Here is a 21,764-nt window from a genome sequence, read left to right as displayed (position 1 = left end):
ATTGCACTGACCCTTCGTTGTATAATCAATAGGCACAGGTTATTAATACTTACCTTGTGGTGACATTCAGAATTCATCTAAACTGGGATTGATAATACTACATACTGTAAAAGCATAAAATACTGTCAAAGTATTTAGAGTGTTTTCCCCCAATAGCATACAAGCTAAACACAATAAAAGGAGGGTATAACAAGACGACAGCTAGAACAGGATCTGGGATGAAACGTAATGGCAAAATAGAAGAATATGCCCAATTCTTGGCCAAGCTGGGAGCAGTATTCAAAACCAACTCTTGTTACCAAGTTAAAGTATTTCTCTAGATAGCGTGGAAGGGAAATTTTGAAGAGGCATATGAGGGAGAATGTGGCAGTGAAGTTCCGGATTTTGAGTGGGACTTTTTCCACCCGTAAGTGCAAAAAACTAGCATGGAAGAATGTATGTACAATATTCTGCAAATAAAATGTTTGGCAACAGCACAGTAACAAGAGTTCAGACTACATACTTCCATTTAGAAAGAAAATTCTCCAAAAAAATAGCAGTGCACAAATACATTTAAAAGCAATGCAATTTCAGGTTGTTTTAATAAAACCCTAAATAACAGGAAAGCTAAAGAACCCAGTACGTTCTAGAATAACTATATATTTTTTTGTCCTTTCAGTCACACCACTTCTCAACTCTTCCTGTAGCGGGAAATTTGTTGAGGTAAAGACTTTTATTTAGACCTCCCCATTTAATCAGCTTAAAGAAATATTTACATGACAATACATCCTGACATATGCCTGTTGTGATAAAATACCTTGTAGTTTAAGTTTACTTACCTCAGTCTTTAATTGGCACGAAATCCTAATTTATTAGAATCATTAAAGTTGAAAGTTTTTTTCCATTTTGTTTTCATTTTGCTATGACACATCCAATGGCTATTAATTATTTTTGAGAGTTTATGTTATATCCATAAGGACAAAAAGAACCACACAGTATACATGTACATGAAGACTCTCAAGCACTGCAGATAATATTACAGTCTAATATGCACACATTTTGCAGTTTATACTCCATTTAAGAAAGAAATCTAATCCCAGGCTTATTGTAGTCAGTGGAAAAACTGGTATCAATTGGCCAAGGACTTTCAGCCAAAATATTTTAGCCCTTCAAACCTTAGCAATCAAAGATGCTTGCACAGACAGAAATCTTGCATTCATGGCTTTTATTTCTCTTAATATGCAGTGAAAAGAATCTACATGTCTAAATATATGATCACACTTTCAATTTCGCTGCACTATCCCAAAGCAATTTTTTTTCCCTCAAAACAAAGGAAACCCTGGCCAATGCAGAGCGCTATATCTTAGGGTAGGGAGACATGGCTGGGCACATGTATCCAAGACAAGCCAATATCCATCTTATTGCATACTGTTGGGTGGTTAATGTTGTGCTACAGATTCCTCAAGAAAAGGCAAATGATTAGTATAGCCTGGGTCATCTGAAACATTACACTGTCAAATGGGCCTTGCTGGTGCTCTGATTTGGGGAAGAAAGTGTTTCCAGTGTATAGCCATAACATTATTTTCTTCATACTTCCTTTTTAATTGATTTTGATCTTGTCTTGGAAAAAAAAAAGCATTTCCATTCTAAAGGAGTGAAATATTTTGGCAAAGAACTTCAGACTACTAGTACATTACAGGCATTATACATATAAGTGTCCTTGCTTTACTAACCACACTTGCTGTTTCTATGTCATTTTCCATTGATACTTTTATTCCAAGTGGCAAGGCTTGTGTATGGCTTCATGTCAGTCTCAGTTAACAGTCTATCAGAAGCTAGTTCTTATTTATTTCCTTGTTCAGTTGCTACTGTCTTGAAGCATGTAATAAGTCTATTAAACTTGTTAATTATGTCTAAACAATTTATAGAGCACCTACTTTGAAAAATATCTATAAGACTAGAACAAATTGACCTCATCATGAGATATAGACGCTTCATTTTTCAGTAGCTGCCACATTTCACTTCTTCGAGACCCTAAAACATTGTCTGTCACTGGTTAGAATCAATCCTATCATTAAGACAATAGAGTTCAAGTACCTTTACAGATAACTGAAAATCTGAACTGCATTAAAGATATCCAAGTCAAACTTGTAAAAGGATGATATTGTGAAATAGAGTCAATGAATTTTCACTTATATTTTATATTCAAAGTTATAGATGCACTTTTGAATGGATTATGTATGCGAGTTTTTTACTACTTCGTTTTTTAGTTACAGGGGATGAATATCCAATTAAATCTTCATGCAGCTGGACTATATACTTTCATACAAATCTCCCACTTCCAGAAAAAAACATGCAGATTTTAATTTGATTTGGGATATAGATCAAGACCAAAGTAGGTCTCTTTTCTGTTGATACTTCAGAAAATTACACCTTCGTCTTCCTGTCCTCCGTCAAAGCAACTGGGATGCACAGATATCAGTATAGTCACTTTTTCCATTTTCAAGTATAAGATATATAAATACGTTAGGTTAAACTCCCTTACAAAGATCACCTGTTCTTGTTCTTATTTCAGACACATTGCTTCCTAAGGTATAAGACACATAGGGAATGAGACGATGTTCTGCAATTTATTCATTGTTATTTGCTTTGCTAGTTAAGCTTTGCTCACTGCTTAGCAACACATCATTTCATTTCATATCAACCCGCTGGCATCACCCTAAGCCTCTTCTATCTTTATGGTCATTCTAGAATTCTGAAGTAAATCAATGACAATCCTACCAGTGATATCCACTGTTATTTGCATGGTCTAAGAGAATGATCCCATATCTTTAATTATAGATTACATAGTATTTTTTATCTTGTTCTGGTTAAATATATATAGCCAAGCTGATGAATTATTTTAAAGCCATATCTGAACCTGTAAAATATCGAAATACAAAAACAGAGGGTATCTTAACCCTTATTTTTAATAGCTAACTCTTAAAGGATCAGAAAAAAAATTCCTAGAGAGGTTGTCTCAAAACAACTTCTCAGAGTAGCCTAACATTGCTGTCTCTTGAGGATCAGATAACAATTAGATGGACTGCAGTTCAAATCAATCATGGTAATTCCTATGTTTATATCCACAAGTAATACCATTGGAGTGAACGCTATCATTGGTAACGGGTTATGCTTTAGTGTTTTGATGTCTAGATTTGCAAGATGTCCAGATTTGCAAGAGCCCAGCCCAGAGTAAGCATATCTGATTTAGGGTTTGGCAAACATAGTAGGTGAAATGGTATCTTTCTGTAACAGTAATTATCCTGTCTGTGGATCCTGGAGCTCACTGAATAACCATTTAGAAATCTAAAACTTTCACATTATGAGTGTATGCAAAGCCCAACAAGTTGCCTTGGAGAGAGACATACAACGAGGACAAGGCGTTTTCCTCATTCAGAAATAAACTGAAATCACATTTCTGTGTTTCAGACTTAATAGCACTTTGCAGCTCAGTGTTATTGCCACATTATTTCAAATTATACAGAGTTTATCTAGCTCCTGCTCAACATTATGCATCATGTATGTCACAAAGACTTCTGCAGTATTTTGAAATTTCTTTTTCAAGGCACATTCCAATTCATGCTTAAAAAAAAAATCTGCCTTTGAATTCTACTGAGTATCTAAGCAAGTGACCTTTTCACAATTTTAAATATATTGTGGGTGCTTACAGGCTTCTTAGTAGAGCAGCCAGAGCAGACTATGGTTTAGTCATAGGAAAATAGCACAGATTTCTTTTCTGCTGCCTTCCCTCTATATCCCCCAAGAGGTTTACCTGGGCGGAAAAAGGAAGGTAAAAAGCATAGTACATAGACTTTTCTATCAAACTTCCGTATTAATTTTTCCATTTCTCTATGAACAGCACTCAAGAATAGGAGTGCTGTGTGCAGTTTGAAATAACTGGTTGTCAAACTACAATATTCATTGCTGCGACAGTAGAAAAGGCTAAATTAAGGCTTCTATAAAATGCCTTAGTTGAACAAATCTATAGCTATGATACAGATGATAAATTCAGTGCAAAACTAATGGGTTTTATACAAGGGAATGAATTAAATGATTAGAAAGGGAGGGGGAAAATGAACTGTAAGAACAGTCAGTCAATGTAAAGAAATCATCCAAACATGTCAGTGTGGATCATTACATAATGTTCTCTGAGGGTAATTGTTATGAGAAAACTTAACCGTTTCTGTTCAGGGACACAGCTTTCACCAAGGCTACTCTGTTAAATCCCAACAGCACTGGTTAAAACTGGTTTCTCTCATACATGTGTGCATACACATGTACGTGCATGCATTTGTTTTGTGTGCGTTTGAACCAATGTGTTTATATTTAAAACAACGAAAAAGTCCAGAATGCTGTAACATCAGGATTACAATCTTCTTTTGGATATGCGTCTTTTTGCACATGCATAGGCTAAGAAACTAAGCAAAGGAAAGGAGCTAACACTGTGAATTTCAGTGTTGCCTTGTTTAAAACAACTGTTTATCTGGAGAGGAAGAAAAAAAGGGTACCTTTTTGAGCCAAATTCCTAGTACATAGCACATCTGGAGATGGGACAGACCACATCAATACGTTACTCCATCCTTTCCATTCCTGTGATTCTGAACTGGTACTGGGCTGGGCTATTTTAAACTACATCAGTAGAAAACAGCATGTAGGGACTTGCTGTTCATGCAAAGATGATCAACCATATTCCATTTTCCTGACCCTAAAATCTACTTGACATAATAGAGCTGTCCTTTCTGTGTCCTGTAGCAGGAACAGCTGAATTTGCTGGCCAAAGAATCTCTAAACCAGGGAAATACTCAAACAACAATTAAATCCCTTTACTCATAGGTCAGCAAAAAGAATACCCAAGATCTGGCCTTTTTATTTTAGATATTTAAGATATAGTATAAAGAGAGGAAAATATTCAATTTGAAGGAATTTTCTTGGCATTCTTCTTTAGCACTTACATGGTTCTAGGCAAGAGTAATTTCAGACTGTCACTAGGTTGTCTGAATTTTTGGTTTGGTTATGTCAGATAAAGTTGCTTTATTTGCCTACCTACAAAACAAAACAATACAGCAATTACAAGATTGCCTAGCTAGCACTCACCTCTTAAAAAAACATGCTGAGGGTACAGTCAGTTTGTGTGTTAATGTTTCAGCTCATGATGCACTTAAATGAGAGTATGAGAAAGGTATAAAGATACCATAAATCTTGACACTTCTTAAACTTATTTTCAACACAAGAAAAACCTAGTTTTCTTCCTAGTGCTAGCTCTTCTGACTTGCTTGAAGCTTTCATTCCCTTTGCTATATCATTTCTATTCTTCAATGCCTTTCTTGTACTATTTATTCCCTTATCAGTTTTCACAGACCTCAACATCAGACATGAATTCGGCCCACTGCAATGTAATGCTTCATCTGGCATTCTCACATACATACTCGTAGACTTCCATAGCAATCTCTTCGAGTTTGTGTATTTTACCCTGTTTTGTATTTTTTTTATTTACTAAATTGATTCAGAATGTTTTGTTTACATTTCCATATTTTATCCCTATTATTCTGTTTTTGCCAAAATGTCTTTTTTCCTAATTGTCCTGTCATGCTAATGCCAAAGTTCAGATAGGCATATGAATACCTCAGAACATCATAACTACCAAAACCAGAATTCGGGCAAGTTACATTGCATTTGCTTTGTGAAACCCCTTTGTCATTTCACCTGCAGGAGCTTTGAAAGAAAGGCAAACAGCTTTCCCAGACTCTTCAGAAAAGGCTGGATTAAAAAAGGTGGAGGGGTTCTATGTAATTTACTAATATTTCATTCTTCGAGGAACAGATGAATGACTTGCACACAAACAAATTGGGAAAAATGTTCCTCTGTGCTACAAATATTGCTTTGTATTCCTAATTTTTGTATTGGTGCCCAAAAGTTGTATAGATCCTATCATACAGCATAAAAACAGGTTTGACTTTTAGCTTGAAACCACTTGGAAAAATCCTTTTTGTCATTTACAAATTTATCATCACTCCTTTTAAATTTAAACACAAACTCCTTTTCCCCCAACTGTTTCTAGAACTGTCATTCTGGCATTGGCCAGCTTGTCTCTTTGGGCTTCCTATAGAAAATTTAGAACATGTTTGTAGTTTCTCTTTTAGCGCATCAGTACCCAGTATGTTGTCAGTCCTTCTGAGTCTCTTTCCCTCCTATGTGTGATCTTTATCTATCCACAGCTAGTACTGCAGACGTGCAGTGCAGCTGGCTATCAGGGGAAAGACAAAAAGGTAACAGATGAGAAACCTAAGTAAATGGGGAAAAAAAGTCATTGGCACTTGAGAGAGGGAAGGCAGGAGTAGATGAGGTGACTGTGGCAGAGATAACAGAAATGAAGGAGAAGAAATAGATGGCCTGGGTTGAAAGAATGACCTACAAGCTCAGGAACAAATGTGGTGCCAAATCAGGCAACAGAAAGACCCTCTGCCAGAGAACAACATGCAAATAGTCACAGATCATATGCTACATCTTAGGGAAACTCCGCAAGCAAGAAAATAAAGACCAAGAAGGTAGAACAAATCTTTGGTACAGATCCTCATATTTGGACAGCTAACTCTCACCAGAATCAATAAAACTTAGACTCCCTAAAATCTTTGGGGATCCTGGTCTTCTGCCCAAATATGCAGAACTTGAAAATTAGTCTGGGAAATTGAAGCTTAACTATTTTTAGTTTTCCAGACTGCTTCTGGAAACACACAAATAATGATTTAGCATTTAGCAAGAACAAAGGGGTGGGGGCAGTGCATGACCTGTTCAGGGGAAGAGAAATTTTCTGTTGGTAGCAGACCTGTTTCAGGATGTTCTCCTCCTATTCCAGTGCTTCTTTTGCATGCTTTGTTAGAGGTCTCCAACCTCAACTCCTAACCTAAAACCAAGAATGACTATATATATGTTCTTCCTCCTTTCACACCCAAGGCTCTGGGTAGTCATCTTTCTAGGCAATGGGAAGAAAAAGTGGTCTCTCCTTAATTGCTGTAGATGCTCTCTACCCATTTTGGGACAAGCTATTAAGTACTAATTAAATACCAAGTTCAAGATGAAAGAAAATTAAAATTGAACATTTGTTAAAATAAGTCATTCTATAATTTAAATAGAGCTCCTCAATAGTGCTTAGGAACATACAATAAAGACCATGTACGGGTAGGTGTAATTGGATGCAGTTGCCTTAGGAACAGATGTTCAGCATATAAAAGAGGAAGGGTGCTTAAAAGGCAAACTGGTGGGTGAAACCCTGGTGGGTGAAACCCTGGCTTGACTGAAGTTAATGACAAAAGTGCCATGAACTTGGATGGAGCCAGGGTTTCATCACAACAGCTTTTCTATTTCTCTCATATTTGTAGTATTAGTAGGAGTGTGCAGAGCTGAGGAGTATATTACCTTGAGCCAGAAATGCCCTACTAGAGGAGTTCTTCCCTGTTTCCTTTGTGCAATAATTCCGTCAAGAAACAAAAAGTACTTAGGTAATCCTAAGAGAGTCTAGGTTTATTCTCTGGAGATTCTGACATCATTCCCACTTCCAATGTATTTTTATTATGTAGACAAGCAATATTGTTCTTCTAAAGAAGTATTACTGTAGGATGTAAAAGAATTTGACATGCAGAAAGAAAACAGTCTGATATATAAGTGTTATTTTAAAATAACATCAATATCAAAGATTCCTATCAAGATGCCATGCAAAAATCTTTCCATATTCTGTTATTTCTAGGAATAAACACCTAACATTGTTTGACAGAACTATTTCCAGTGAGATTCAGTTTCTACTATGCACATACCAGAAACAGAAGGTCCAAAGCATTGCTCCCTGTACAAGAGTCAAGACCTGTTTGTTGTCCATGCATTTCTACACTGGGAATATACTTGTTCACATTTCTATGATTTATTGCCCATTTTTGTTTCTATTTGGAGAAATACTATAAAACACAAGGCTCTACTTCTCATTGTTTTTTTCACAGTGTGTAAAATCAGAACATAGAGCATTCTACCTGTCACTATTTGCAAAAGACAAAGAAGCTTCTACAGATATTAAATCATGCATTACTGAGCACAGTGCAAAATCTGAAATAGCAAAGTATACTGTATTTTATTCCTGCCTTTGATACAAGAAAAGCAGATAAAGAAGCTATTTATTACATGAGCAATGCAATTAGGAAAGGACTTCTGAGTGACTATTTTGCAATAAAACTGAGACCAAGATTGCAAATTTCCTTTTCCAATTAAAGTTAGGAATTTTGACGCCATTTTTAGTCTTCTGGGACAACCTTTACGAAGTTCTTCCAAAGACTGGGAAATAATTTACAAGCAGTAATAAGAGGTCAAATTCTATGCTGCACCTCTAAGAGGATCATCATAATTCCTTCTAGCCAACTGCAGGAATACAGCGATTTAAGAGATGTCCTTGCATCCTCCTCAAACATTCTCCCAGGATAACTTGGAAAGCCTGAGAAACTGTCCAGGAATCAGATAGCCTCCTGAAAACCCTGAAGCTGTGCATACTGTAGCCCTACAGCACCATGTTAACTTAGGTTTCATTCCAACTCCTGTACTCTCCCAGAGTAGGAAAAGGAATCTTTTGCAAAAAGGCCCACAGAATACCCTTGTCGTGTATGCAAGAAATAGTTAAATGCAAGTCCTGTGCAATAAAGTCCCCTAGTCACAACATGTGCCCATAGAAGTGTCAGGAAGCCAACCCTTGCAGAAAGAAAGCTTTTTCTGCGTTTTCCTCATTCCTCTTGCTCAGCTTGAAAGTGATCCAAACTCCTAACTTTGATTAAAGACATTTTCTGGGGCTCTACTAAGTTTAGAATTTTTTTCTTGTTTGCCTTCATACTTTTACATTATTTTGTAATTTCTTCTCTTTGACTAGCCTTTCAAAATAAATCCTTTATTTTTACATATTCCTACGTATTCCTTTACATTAATAAACTTCTTGTTTCTGAAAGGAAGAAAGATTCACAACTGAGAAGTTATCAAGCCAGGGGGATGCTGTAAAACTAAATGCTATACAGAAGGATGATACAGCAAAAGACAATTTCAGCAGAAATATAGGGAACCAACCCATTCGCTGTTATTACTGTTATCAATTACTGTTCCATGGAAAGCACTACTCAAAAAACACAAGTGGTAACTAGTGTCTAAATAAGTTGAAAAATTAAAACATGATTACCAAACAGCTATGGATTCAAACGCTAACTTGCCCAAACAAATATTAATATAAATGGCTGTATATTTTAAGAAGTCAGTCCCAAAGCTTTCAAAAGACATTACATGAAATGAGCAGGAGAGCCACAGAGTCATAAAGCTGTGAAGACTCATCTCCTGTTTCACGATGGAAACACTGGATGGCTGATCTTAACTCTGGCACTGAATATTTCAGCTAGGGCAAAAATTTGCAAGCAGCTCATCCCTGCTGAATGCCTGAAAAACTGTATGGTCTGAATGCAAGTTACTGCTTGGAAAAGGAGAGCAAACTCCAGGGTTTCAGAACATGTTCATGAAAAGACTTGTCATCACACAAGCACAGGATCTCTGAAGGGGCATGTCATCAGTTCACTTTGCACCTGAGCACAAGCCCATGCTCTGTTCACACAACTGCATGGATCTGGCCCAGCTAAAACAAGGTACCCCGGACAAGGTAGAGCATGCAGGCTTCCCCAGGACTAATGAACAGCACCACTGCCAGAGAGTGCATGAGTCAAATGGCTTGGCCTGATCCCGCATACACAGAAAGTGGAAAGCATGTTCAACTTTTGCCCTACTTTGGCACACTTAATTAGTGTGAAGAAGACATAATGACAGTAAGCATCAAATACACGCTACTTGCAGTGTAAAAACCAAACAATAAATCCCTTAGGTTTATCACTATCAGATCAGCTCTATTAACTATTATTTATGTTGCAGTGGGATTGGTAGGGCTTTGCACCACTGTTCAAAACTGAAAATTTAGTTGCTCCCTTTACAAGTTAAATGGTTCATGAAGCAAACAGTTCTCTGGACCCTGGTCTTACATGCAGTTACAGCATCTCTTTTCTTCCACAGATGTACTGAGGAATAAAATAGCATGCACCAAGTGAAGATAAACACAGAATCAACAATATTCAAGGAAGCAGGTTCTACATGAATATACATCCCATGAAGGCTGGCTATTTCCAAGGTAGGTACCATGCTCTGCAGATACATTTCTTAGATAAACTTCTTCCTCAAAACAGAAGTGTTCACTGTATTACTGTTCTCAGAGCAGTTGCATTCATTAGCATGGTGGAAAGCCTATGGCTTCAGCTACCAAAACAAAGAGAGGATCAAAACTAGATCCTCAGATGCTCTAGAGAAGGACACTAAGTCAAAGGGGTAAAGTTGCCTTTATGTAATTTCTCCATCCCTCTCCTTATCCTGAGGCTCATCCAACCTCAAGTAAATGGCAGCTTCTGATTTATGGCAGGAATAAGAAACTCAAACACCTTATTACATTAATGAGAGATTAGGGAACAGCAACTCCCCTTGAACACAGTCCTGACATGAGCCAGAATCTGGTTAAAATAGCTATTAGGCTGATTAGCATCACTGGACTGGCTGATGTACTATGCAACTTCGAGAGGGACCAACATCTGGGACCAAGAGTCTTTGTCCTTTTGTGGCTTTGTGTTTCAATAATACTCCAGTTGCACAACACTATCTCATACTACAGTAGATCATCACTGACTTTGCGGCCACATTCCTTGCCTTTATCTTATGCAATTACAGAATCACAGAATGGTTGAGGTTGGAAGGGACCTCTGGAGATCACCTAAGTCCAACCCCCCTGCTCAAGCAGGGTCACCCAGAGCACATTGTACAGGATCGCGTCCAGGCGTGTTTTGAATATCTCCAGAGAAGGAGACTCCACAACCTCTCGGGGCAACCTGTTCCAGTGCTCCGACACCCTCACAGTGAAGAAGCTTTTTCTCATGTTTAGATGGAATTTCCTGTGTTTCAGTTTGTGCCCGTTGCCTCACGTCCTGTCGCTAGGCACCACTGAAAAGAGTCTGGCCCCATCCTCTCGACACCCTCCCTTAAGATATTTGTATACATTGATAAGATCTCCTCTCAGCCTTCTCTTCTCCAGGCTAAACAGGCCCAGCTCTCTCAGCTTTTCCTCATAAGAGAGATGCTCCAGTCCCCTAATCATCTTTGTAGCCCTCCGCTGGACTTGCTCCAGTAGTGCCACATCCCTCTTGTACTGGGGAGCCCAGAACTGGACGCAGTACTCCAGATGTGGCCTCACCAGGGCTGAGGAGAGGGGGAGAATCACCTCCCTCGACCTGCTGGCAACACTCTTCCTGATGCACCCCAGGATGCCATTGGCCTTCTTGGCCACAAGGGCGCATTGCTGCCTCATGGTTAACTTGGTGTCCACCAGCACTCCCAGGTCCTTCTCCGCAGAGCTGCTTTCCAGCAGGTCAACCCCCAACCTCTACTGCTGCATGGGGTTATTCCTCCCCAGGTGCAGGACCCTACACTTGCCTTTGTTGAACTTCATGAGGTTCCTCTCCGCTCAGCTCTCCAGCCTGTCCAGTTCTCTCCGAATGGCAGCACAGCCCTCTGGCGTATCCGCCACTCCTCCCAGTTTTGTATTGTCAGCAAACTTGCTGAGGGTGCACTCTGTGTCTTCATCCAGGTCATTGATGAAGAAGTTGAACAAGACTGGACCCAGTACTGACCCCTGGGGGACACTGCTAGCAGTTAATAGCTTGTTAAACAAATCACTGATTTGCATGTCAAATATATACTATACTGTACACTCTGAAATGGTTACAGAAATTTTCCCTAATGAAGAAAGAGCCCCTCTGTAAAGACAGATACAATTTCATAAACTTGATGCAAGTTTGTGCATAATTCTTAATACTTCCCAAATCCTGTTTTGTTTAGTAAATGAATTTGCTCCCTGATTATTATTCCATATCAATATAGAGTAGTTTGTGTTTTCAGGAACAATCCATTATTATCAATTCAACACATTGATTACTGAGTGCATTCACATTTCTATTAAAAAAAATACAGTTCACCACTGGAAGGAGTCTCCAATGGCAATTAATATTCTCTCTCAAAACTGCTAACATGGGCCCCAATTTTACAAACATTTACACATATGATTAGCTTTACTAGCAGGTTTTCATGATGGAGACCTCAGTGGTATGTTCTACTAACATAACAAGATTTGACGGTAACATTTATGTTAAGGGGTATAAAAATGAACGCTGGAAGCCAACAGCCCCCAGTTGCTGTGGACTGTTCTATATAAATGGCATACTACATATGACATGTAATTAATGCTGCACGGAAGCAAAGTTGAAAGCAACCAGTTAATTTGTTTAAACAACAAACAAACAAAGAAATGCTCCTTTTGTGGATGGTAATTTTTAGTTTCTTCACCCTGAAGACAAGATAGTAAATAAAATGTTTACCCAGAAGCCTAGTTAAAAGTGGTGGTAAGTTAACACTACACAATTAAAATTGTTTAGTAAACAAGTTATTATATGTTCCCTAAACATTTACAATTTACTAAACATTTACTAAACAATTTGAAATGTTTAGTAAAATGGCTTTAATTCAAATTTTTTGCTTTGAGAACAAACAATTTAAAATTTAAAATTTGTGATTAATGAAGATAAATATTGTAACAAGAAGCAGTTTCCTGCTTAGCATAGGCTAAAAAATATTTTGCTGACTTTGAGGGGAAAAAACCCCCAAAGAATCCTTATGTCTTTTCTCTATTGGAATTGTCTTGAACAAGAAACTTCTGAAAGGCTCCATTTCTCTCTCCCTTTTTCTTGTCATTCATGTCATATTTTTGCAGCTGTTCAGTATTCATCACCCATACTTCTTTGCTCTGTCTCACATGGCCAGATTGAGCTATGCCATATTCATTCTCAATTGCAAGACCATCCGAATAATTAAAGTCCACTGGGGCAACGGGTTCCCTTGCCAAGGAGAAATACCTCCTGGCACATCCACTGCAGGCTTATGATTAAGTCTCTGAAATATTTTAAGAGGATTGTCTTTGGAGACAGTTATTCTCAGTGATAATGAGTACTAAAAATATGGGGAAATGGCTTTAAGAGTTTGAATGTGAACTGTCATGTGGATATAAATCAGTAATATTCCTGGTTGGCATACCACCACACCTAGGCTCAGCATGTGGCAGGGGACTACAGCTGACAGTTGAACGGCACAATATTTTTAAAGCTACAGTGTAATTGCTTACCATTGTTTTCTTTCACTTGTAGGAGTGACCACGCTTTCCTCAATTAATGTTTATGCTAGCAAGAAAAGCTATGTTAGTGCTGCCAATGAAGTGCATTAGAAAAAATAAATCAGGTCTCAAACACGATAAAGCTGGCTTAAAACAATGAAATAAAATGCAGATTTTTACTTCTCTTCTAAGCTTCTGGCTTTTTTTTGACCTATGGATTGACCTTAAAGTAGCTATCCAAGTTTTTCTCCCAGAACAAGACATCTAGAGATTACTTTGTATTTTCGCCTGAAAACTGAGACTCTCACATAATCACTCAACCTCAGGAACAGCAACATGAATGATATCATCAAGCACTGCATTAGTTATAATAGCATAACCTTTAGTATTTATATATTAGAAAGCAAGCATCAGTTTTACATGAATCAACTACAGCTGTCCTGAAAATGTTTTTCCCCAGACAAAATAATGCTATTCAACTTCTGGCTTCAAACTTCCGGAGATTCCTGCACACCACCTCAAAAAAAAAAAGTTAAGTTCTGGCTCAACTACAAGTATTGCAAAACAGCATTTGCACAAATTTCAAGCATTAGTATTTTTATCCTGATTCATATCCCCACTAGATTTGCTTTTACCGAGTACCAAAGTGACAGCATGCAATGGCATGTGAAAACAGACCATAAGGAGGAACACTTGGGAACAGCTGGAAGCACTGGACCTTAGATGTGTAGATACCAATCTTCATAACACTGCTTATTCTTTTAATTAGATAAAACAAACCCTAAAGTACTATCTTGAAAGCCTATCAAAGTTCAGTAAGTGGGATATTTTCATACTCAGACATTTATGTTTTCTGAGCAAAGTTCAGAAGTTTTGTAAGTCAATGTGTTTCAATATGTTATTAATATTGGTGACAGCACTTAAATTCCACATCCAGGTCAAGACCTACTGTGCTACAAGCTGTATGAGTATTACATTGAGAGTCTGAGCAATAACACTGTGTGGCTTGTTTTGTTATTGTTGAAATACTGATGAAGAAATATTAAAATAGGGAATTAATTTTTAAAGTAAGAGGGAGGAGTGGAACCAGAGTTCTTTAGTGTCGTGGAAACAATCTTTCCCTTTCACCTGAACAACAACATGCCACTTGAAGGACGTCACTGGAACAATTTGGGACTATTCACAAGGTTAAGGTCTCATAGAAATGTATGTTCACAGCTGTGAACCACAGACTGTGCTCTATTTCTACTTAACAGCACCAAAAGGAGTAAAAACTGTGTAAATATTCTCTTCCTGCTGCTTTTGCATGTAGAGCAACATCTGTCTGTACACAAAGCAGGTGTGTGAATGAAAGTGGGATGCCAGGTAGTCTCTTGGGCATCTAAAAGGAGACAGATCCTGATTTGTCCATAAGGAGTTTGTATCTAGGAACACATGCTAAGGATATTAGAGAATCTCTGCTTTAGAAGACTCTAGCCCTAAACAAGGAGTAGAAGTATGCAGGCAATCTGTAGGAAGAGGCAAAGACTGCAAAATGGAGATAGTTGGCTCTGGCACACACATATGTATTTAAAATACTAATCACATAATGACAGACTGTGATATTGAATCATTACAAAATAGATTTAGTTAACACAAAGAAAAATGAATGTCTGGCAAAGGTGCTAGCTGTGCACGTTTCAGGTGGAAGCAAGCATCCTGCCAATTGCTACCATAATTAAAATAGTCTTCTATGCCTGTGAGAAAGACAGCTGAGTTTAGTGACATCTGTATTTCTCAAGTACAGAAAAGCTCCCAGAGACTACATTTTTAAAAAACATCTGAAATCTAATTCCCACTGATACTGGTGAGAACCAGAAGTTCTCCAAGTTAGTTAACCAAACTCCAATTCCAAGAAGTTAACCAAAGTTAAACAGTCAATTAACATATTTCTTATTGATAGAAAACTAAGATTTCACAAATATTGAGCTGTATTATTGACATAGCTGCATCAGATTATGAATCTGTAATCTGACTGCATCTGACACGTGTTTCTTCCCCTCTGCCTTTTTGCATTTGAAAAAAAATCAAATCAGTTGATTCAAAATAGTCCCTATGGGACAGACATGAACATTTGATTTAGACTGGAGAACAGTTAGTCATATAATTAGCTCTCTTGAAAATCAATAGTAAGAATTTCAAAAAAATAAGAAGTGCCAAATTGGATCAGGACACACACCTATCCTCTTTCTGAAGGTGGCTAGATGCTACAGAGGAAGAAGCTCTCAGCAAGAAGATGGTCTGCCTCCCAGCCTGAGAGAGACTAATTTGCATTCTGCAGAATGAAGTTTAATATTCTCTCCAACATTCTTTTCCTAAATATGGTAATTTGAAATCTTGTCACTACTATAAATTACAATCCCTTTGAATTCTTGATCTCAAAAATTGCACGTGGCAATGAGTTTCAGAATCAAATGATGCGTTTTCTCAAAAAATGTTTCTTTTTCTATCTGTTTTTTATTGATGGCTTTTCAGCTTCATTGTCTGTTCATGTTTTTCCTCTCATGATACAGTAAAAAGAAAAGCACTCTATTTGCCTGTACAATACCTGCCAGTACTTTATGTACCTTTGTTCTAACCTCTTTGAGGTAAACAGCCAAAACTCTTCAGTATCTCCTTTTAGACTCTCTCTCTGTATGTATTCTTTCTCCTTACTCATCTCAGAGCCTTCTGTTATCTTTTTTGGGAGGAGACAATCAATATTGCACAATATTTCATTAGGCTGTACCACTAAATTCTTTGAAGGCATCACAACACAAAAATATATTACTCTAGTTCCTGTAGCACCTAAAATCTTGTTTGCAAGTGTAGTCAAAAAGCAGAGGTCTTCACTGAACTGTATATAGTTCCAGCCTATTCCCTTTCATGAGCTGATGTAGTGATATGAAACTTTGTGGGGTGGACCAGTAATTTTAGCATTTTCAGAGAACATGAGAGGCTTGTATTTGTGATACTGAATGTCATTTGTTAACATTTGGGCTATTCACTTGACTGAATCTCTAGAGTAATGTAGAATCCTTTCTTGTCCTGTCCAATCTATATCACTTTGTGTCTTCAGCAAATCTTGATTTCCACCACGACCACCCCCATCTCATTTATAAGTACATTAAATACTGGAGCTGGTCCATAACCTTGAGATATCCCAATCTGTTTTAAATGGTCATTTATTCAACCACAAAGCCAGTCTCCTGGCCAGTTTTGGGGAAATGGCAACACTTTATCTCTGACTTCATGACAATTAACTTCTTTGATAGTTTCCCTCCTACAGCTTTGTTAAAAACTGTCAAAAGCTTTCTGAACACCTCAAACAATTTTATTTAAATAAACAGTCTAAATGAAGTATGTGAGGAAAAAAAAGATAGACCTAGCCCTACACGTGACAGAGTAACAAAAATGTCATTGAGATGGATGAAATTTGATCAGTTCAGACTAGATTACTGATTTATTTCCCAGAAAACAGGTCCATTATTAAAGCACTCCATTAATTATACTCATTATTTATATAGTGCCAACAGCATCTGAATGTCTTACAAACACGCACAATAAGAAGACAAAAAGTACAAGAGTGCAATCTGAACTTAATAGAAATTATTTTTGTTCACAGTTCTTGGGCTAATTAAAGCTAGTAACTGTAAAGTCAAAAGGATTCATATCCCAAAGCTAACTGCACAAGTCCAAATTGCAGGAGTCTTCAAAAAGGTTTCTAAGTAGCTGTTACAAAGCCAGCTTCCCACTTTTGCCAATTTACCCCATTTACATGCATTCAGTCTGCTATTCAGCTGATGTAGATCAACACAGCTCTGCTTCAGCCATACCGTATTACACCAGCAAGAGAGATGGCCCATTTTCTCTGAATGTTGTTTTTACATGTCATTGCCAATTTAAAACCTGGGTTGGTAGACTTCCCATTACCTATTATTTTTAGGCATAGACTTAAGAAACCTCAGACATCCCCCCCAACTCAAGCATGTAAATTTGTTATTCAAACGAGTTACCAGAGAAAACACAACTGGAATAGTAAGCTTAGGCTTGCTTAGACAACTTTTTCAGGCAGTTATAAATTTCAACAAACAGGTTATAATTGAACAGCCAGCATGACATCTATTATTTCAGAAGAATCAGCCACAGTAGCTGAGTGTGACTTCAACTGGACTGTTAGTCACTATGTCAAATAGAAGCACTAATATCCAACCCAATCTGGCATCAGTATATGGTTTGATCCTGAAAACTGACCTGAATAAGCTTTACTCTCAGGAATGGTCCCAATCCAGGCAATGGAATTGCTCTTAGAGAAAGCCCATACTCCCTGTGAGTAAAGGTAGCAAATATCAGATACTTCTGTCATAATCACAGTAAAGAAAAATAAAAGGCTCTAACAGAAAAAGTATTAGAGTATTTATCAGCAAAGTCCTATTATCAGGCAATCATGAACTGCTCTTCCTCATGAAGAAACTGAACAAGTACTGTGTACTGTATTTTCTTATATCTTTCCCTTTCTGATTGCCAGTGTGCTTAGTAATGATAATCCACCAGTAACATATTAGAATGTTTACACTGAATACTTAAAAAAGCACAGCACAGAAACAATCACTTTGTCACAGCCAGTTTTCCCAGCAAAGTAATGAATTCTGTCATAGCATAATCTTTTTTACAACAGAAAACTGCGATGTTATGAACAGCATTAAGACAACCAAAATATCTTCCATGACTTCAGTTAAGGAGCAAATTAATTCTTTAAACTTGTTATTTCATGCAATAGTCTTTGGTGGTGATGAAAAATGGACAAGAGTGTTACATGCAAAAATATTTCTAGTTGATATATTAAAGCCTCTCAAGATATCACCTCCTTTGTAAAACATGTATGTGCTGGAGGAGTATGACTAGGTTTCTCTCCATATTGGTATCATAGGAAGTTTCTTTCTCAGGTGCAGGAAGACGGAAAAAACAGTTGCAGTAGACATAGGAAAGGCATAAAATCCACATTAAGTATAACTACTGTGAAAATCTGACAGACCTTTAGAACAATGGAAAGAGATACTGATAACATTACTTCTAAAAATATATACGTGCATGAAAGCACTGGTACTTTTAAAGAGCTGTCACAAATAAGGTAACCAACATACTTCACTAAGTGTAATATTAAGACGAATATTTGCTCTATTTTTCTTAATAGAATTTAACTATAGTGATTAAGCCTACACTCCCGTTAGCCAAAAACTGCCTAAAGATTAACACGGCATACGTATAAAATCCTCAGCAAAGAATGAAAGCGCTTCCACGGGGGGGTGAGGGCTGTTCCCCACATGCAAGATGACCAAACCTGTGTCTATATTAAAGACTCACGCTGAACCGGGTGCCACGCCGTAGTCTCGCTGTGTGACCCCGGCCCCCTCCACGCCGCCCCTGGCCCCAGCCGGGTTCGCCCCGCACGGAGCCACGCGCCCGGGGACTCACTTTTGCAGCTGGCAGCCCAGGGCTGGTAGCCGTAGTAGCCGGTGATGCGGAGGATCCTCTCCTCGATGGAGGTGAGCCCCACGGACGCGCTGGTGAGGTCTTCCACGGAGCGGGACCACTTCAGGTCCTCTTTGATGGCCTCGTCCACCACCAGGTACTTCAGCTGCCGGAGCTGCGGGCTGATGTCGGACAGCCGCCGCGGGCTGACATCGGGGGAGCGCCGCATGCCGCTGCGAGGGCCGGGAGAGGGGCGTGAGCGGCGCCGGGTGCGGGGCGAGGCGAGGCGAGGCGGCTCGGCTCCCCCAGCGCGGGGCCGCGGCGGGGCTCGGCGGCAGCGTGCGCGGCGCCGCCGCCGCCCTCCGCGGCCCGAGGCGGGGTTGCCGCGGCGGCGGGACCTCCCCCGGCAGGTGAGCGGCCGGGCGCCCCGCGGCAGGAGGCGGCGGCGCCGCAAACTTTCCTCGCCGGCCTCCAGCGCAAGCGACCCCGCGGGTGGGCGGGCGGTGCCGCGCCGCGAGGTGCCCCTTCCCACCCTCCGTCCCTCCGTCCCCGCCGCCGTCCCGCTCTCCCGCCCGGCGCCGCGGCGGTACTCACAGGCTGGCGGCTTTGCCCCGCGCGGAGCCGTTGGGGAACTCCCGAATCCCCATGGGGAGCAGCAGCAGCGATGGCTGGGGGGCGCCCAGACTTCCCGGCGGGGCGAGCCGGCAGCGCTCACCGGCCGGGCAGGACAGGGAGGAAAGGAGGGAGCGCGACGGCGGCTGCAGAGGGTCCGCGGGCTGGCGCTCGCCGCGGAGAAGCAGGGAAATGGCCGGCCCCCCCGCGGAGCGCCGAGTGGCGGCGGCGAGGGCCGGGCAGGGCGCGCCCCGCGCCCGCCGCCGCGCTCTCCACCTCCGCGCGCTCCCGCCGGCCGCCAGCAGGGGGAGCCGCCCGGCCCCACTGCTGCCAACGGCCGCCAACCTCCCGGCCCAACGGCCGCGCCGCGCACCCCCCGCGGAGGGGGGGGCGGGGCGGGGCGGGGCGGGGTACCCTCCCCCTCCCCCTCCCCCTCCCCCTCGGGTGGCCCCGCCGGCTGCTTACGCGGCCTCTTGGCGGCCGTTACCCCAAAGTGGGGCTAACGCAGGCGGTGTTAGCCGGCCCCACCTGCGATACCAGCCCAATGTCCCCGCCTTACTACACCGGCAGCACAGTCCTCGTTTCCCGGTAACTTCGCTGAATGGGCACCGCGGACACCGGTCACTTTTCTCAAGCTAAACGTTTACGCACAACCTCACCTAGGGCACAAATGCAGTCAGTGGAAGTACTCAGTAAACACAGTTATGCCTAAGGTTGCACATATGTCTGCACCCTACACAAATGCTTACATTCATGCACAATAAAAAAATAAAAAAACAGTAATAGTTACTAAGACAAAACCTGAGCACCTATAGGTAGAGATACTTCCAATTATTTAAATAATTTTATGTACATGTGTATGTTTCTCATAGGGAAAAAAAGGAGAAAGTCCAAGGAGAAAAGATCATTCCCTTTCACCAGCACACACGTTCAGTTTATCTGGAGTATTAAAACACTATGGCATTGAATTCAAAAACTAACTGGTATCAATTAAATGCAACGTCTCACTATCAATTAAAGGTAGCATTAAAGGATCACTGTGCCATTATCAGAAATAAAAAGTAAAAACCCCGAGCAGATGAAAGCTGAACAAAATTTTAAATATATATGTACTAAATAATGCAGTACAGTTATTTTATAACCCATGCAACCACTATTTTGAGCCTGTGAAAATGAAAATATTTGTAACTGTGGAGGTCAGTTCCAAAATCCAATACAAGCAATCCACGGTGGTGCAGCAGGGCAACCGTGTAGCGAGCATGCAGACCTCTGACACTGTCTGCTTGCGGCACGGCAGAGCGCCTTGCAAGATACACAAACCAACGCAGAGGGGTGCTTTAAACTGAGATGGGAGGCTAAAAACACAGTGTCCACTAAATCCACCGGTACTGATGACTAGCTTGGTTTAAAGCCTGTTCTGGGCGTTCGGAGCAGGGATAGTGGTAACAGGCACGAATGGCATTACAGCATTTCAGCCAGGCTCCCCAAGTCCAATACTGCCCCGTATGCAGTGTCCATGCTCCCTCTGGCCTTAAGCGATGGGCTAAGATAGGACTTCATCCGAGAATTGCTTGAAATACCGCATGTACCTAGTTTCAAATTCTCCATCATTATAGATGCAAGATTCTCAGAAGGTACTAAAATAGTATAACGCAGGTACAGAAACTCAGGTCGGGGCTAGCAGCGCTCAGTAGAGGACTAATTCACATTGGCATGGTAAAAAGGGTCGTATAAGGCTCTCTGAGTGCCAGGGAGCAAACGAAGGCTCAGAAAACTGAGGAGTCAGCACCGCTGGCCGACCAAGCAGGAATACCCATGGAGCGGCAGCCGACCTCTCCGGACAGTTGGAGCAGAGGGGCTGGTGCCTAGCAGTGCAGGCAAGCTCAGCTCTGCCAGAGGCTCTGCCCCTCCGTGAAGTACCTTGCTGCCCAGAGATGACTACCCACATCTTGACTTTGATGTGCCAGAACTGCCTCATGCATGTCCAGAATGTTTTTTCTGCTATTTTGTTCTTTCCCAATACTGTCATTTTCAAGATGTGAATGAAATGACACACGGGTGTTAATACCTTCCCCTACCATGCAGGCGAGTGACTCTGGACGGCTTGGGTGGCAGCGCTGACAAACTTGAAGTGAGCATGCATGACAAGACAGACATCTTGTTAGAGAGAAGCAAATGCATAGGAGTGAAAATTAAAGGGCTCACTGAAATGGTTAATAAAAATGACATTTCAAACTTTAGTAAGAGGCAGCATCAACATAGCTGGCTCTTAGGATTTTATCAAACCTTGGTGTAAGTTATATTTCTTAAAAATAGCAGCTGCTGGAGACATGCAAGCAAAAATACGCTTGGGTTTGCATTTTTTAATTGTGAGTAGACA

The 21,764-nt window shown here is 40.4% G+C and overlaps 1 protein-coding gene across 2 annotated transcripts in view; it reads right to left on the bottom strand.

Moving 5' to 3' along the window:
* SLC35F3 (solute carrier family 35 member F3) overlaps positions 1–19,588 on the bottom strand; it is a 193,385-nt gene extending 173,797 nt beyond the window's left edge. For both annotated transcript variants that reach the window (XM_067294735.1, XM_067294737.1), the window contains exons 1-2: positions 19,367–19,588; positions 18,776–19,005 (exon numbers count right to left, since the gene is read on the bottom strand). In XM_067294735.1, the coding sequence (XP_067150836.1) occupies positions 18,776–19,005; positions 19,367–19,419 (283 nt within the window). In that variant the 5' untranslated portion in view covers positions 19,420–19,588. The remainder of the gene's footprint in view (positions 1–18,775; positions 19,006–19,366) is intronic.
* Between the last annotated feature and the right edge of the window lie 2,176 nt (positions 19,589–21,764).

The sequence above is a fragment of the Apteryx mantelli genome, chromosome 3, assembly GCF_036417845.1.
Source record: "Apteryx mantelli isolate bAptMan1 chromosome 3, bAptMan1.hap1, whole genome shotgun sequence".
NCBI lineage: Eukaryota > Metazoa > Chordata > Aves > Apterygiformes > Apterygidae > Apteryx > Apteryx mantelli.
This window is presented reverse-complemented; position numbering and strand designations above follow the sequence as displayed.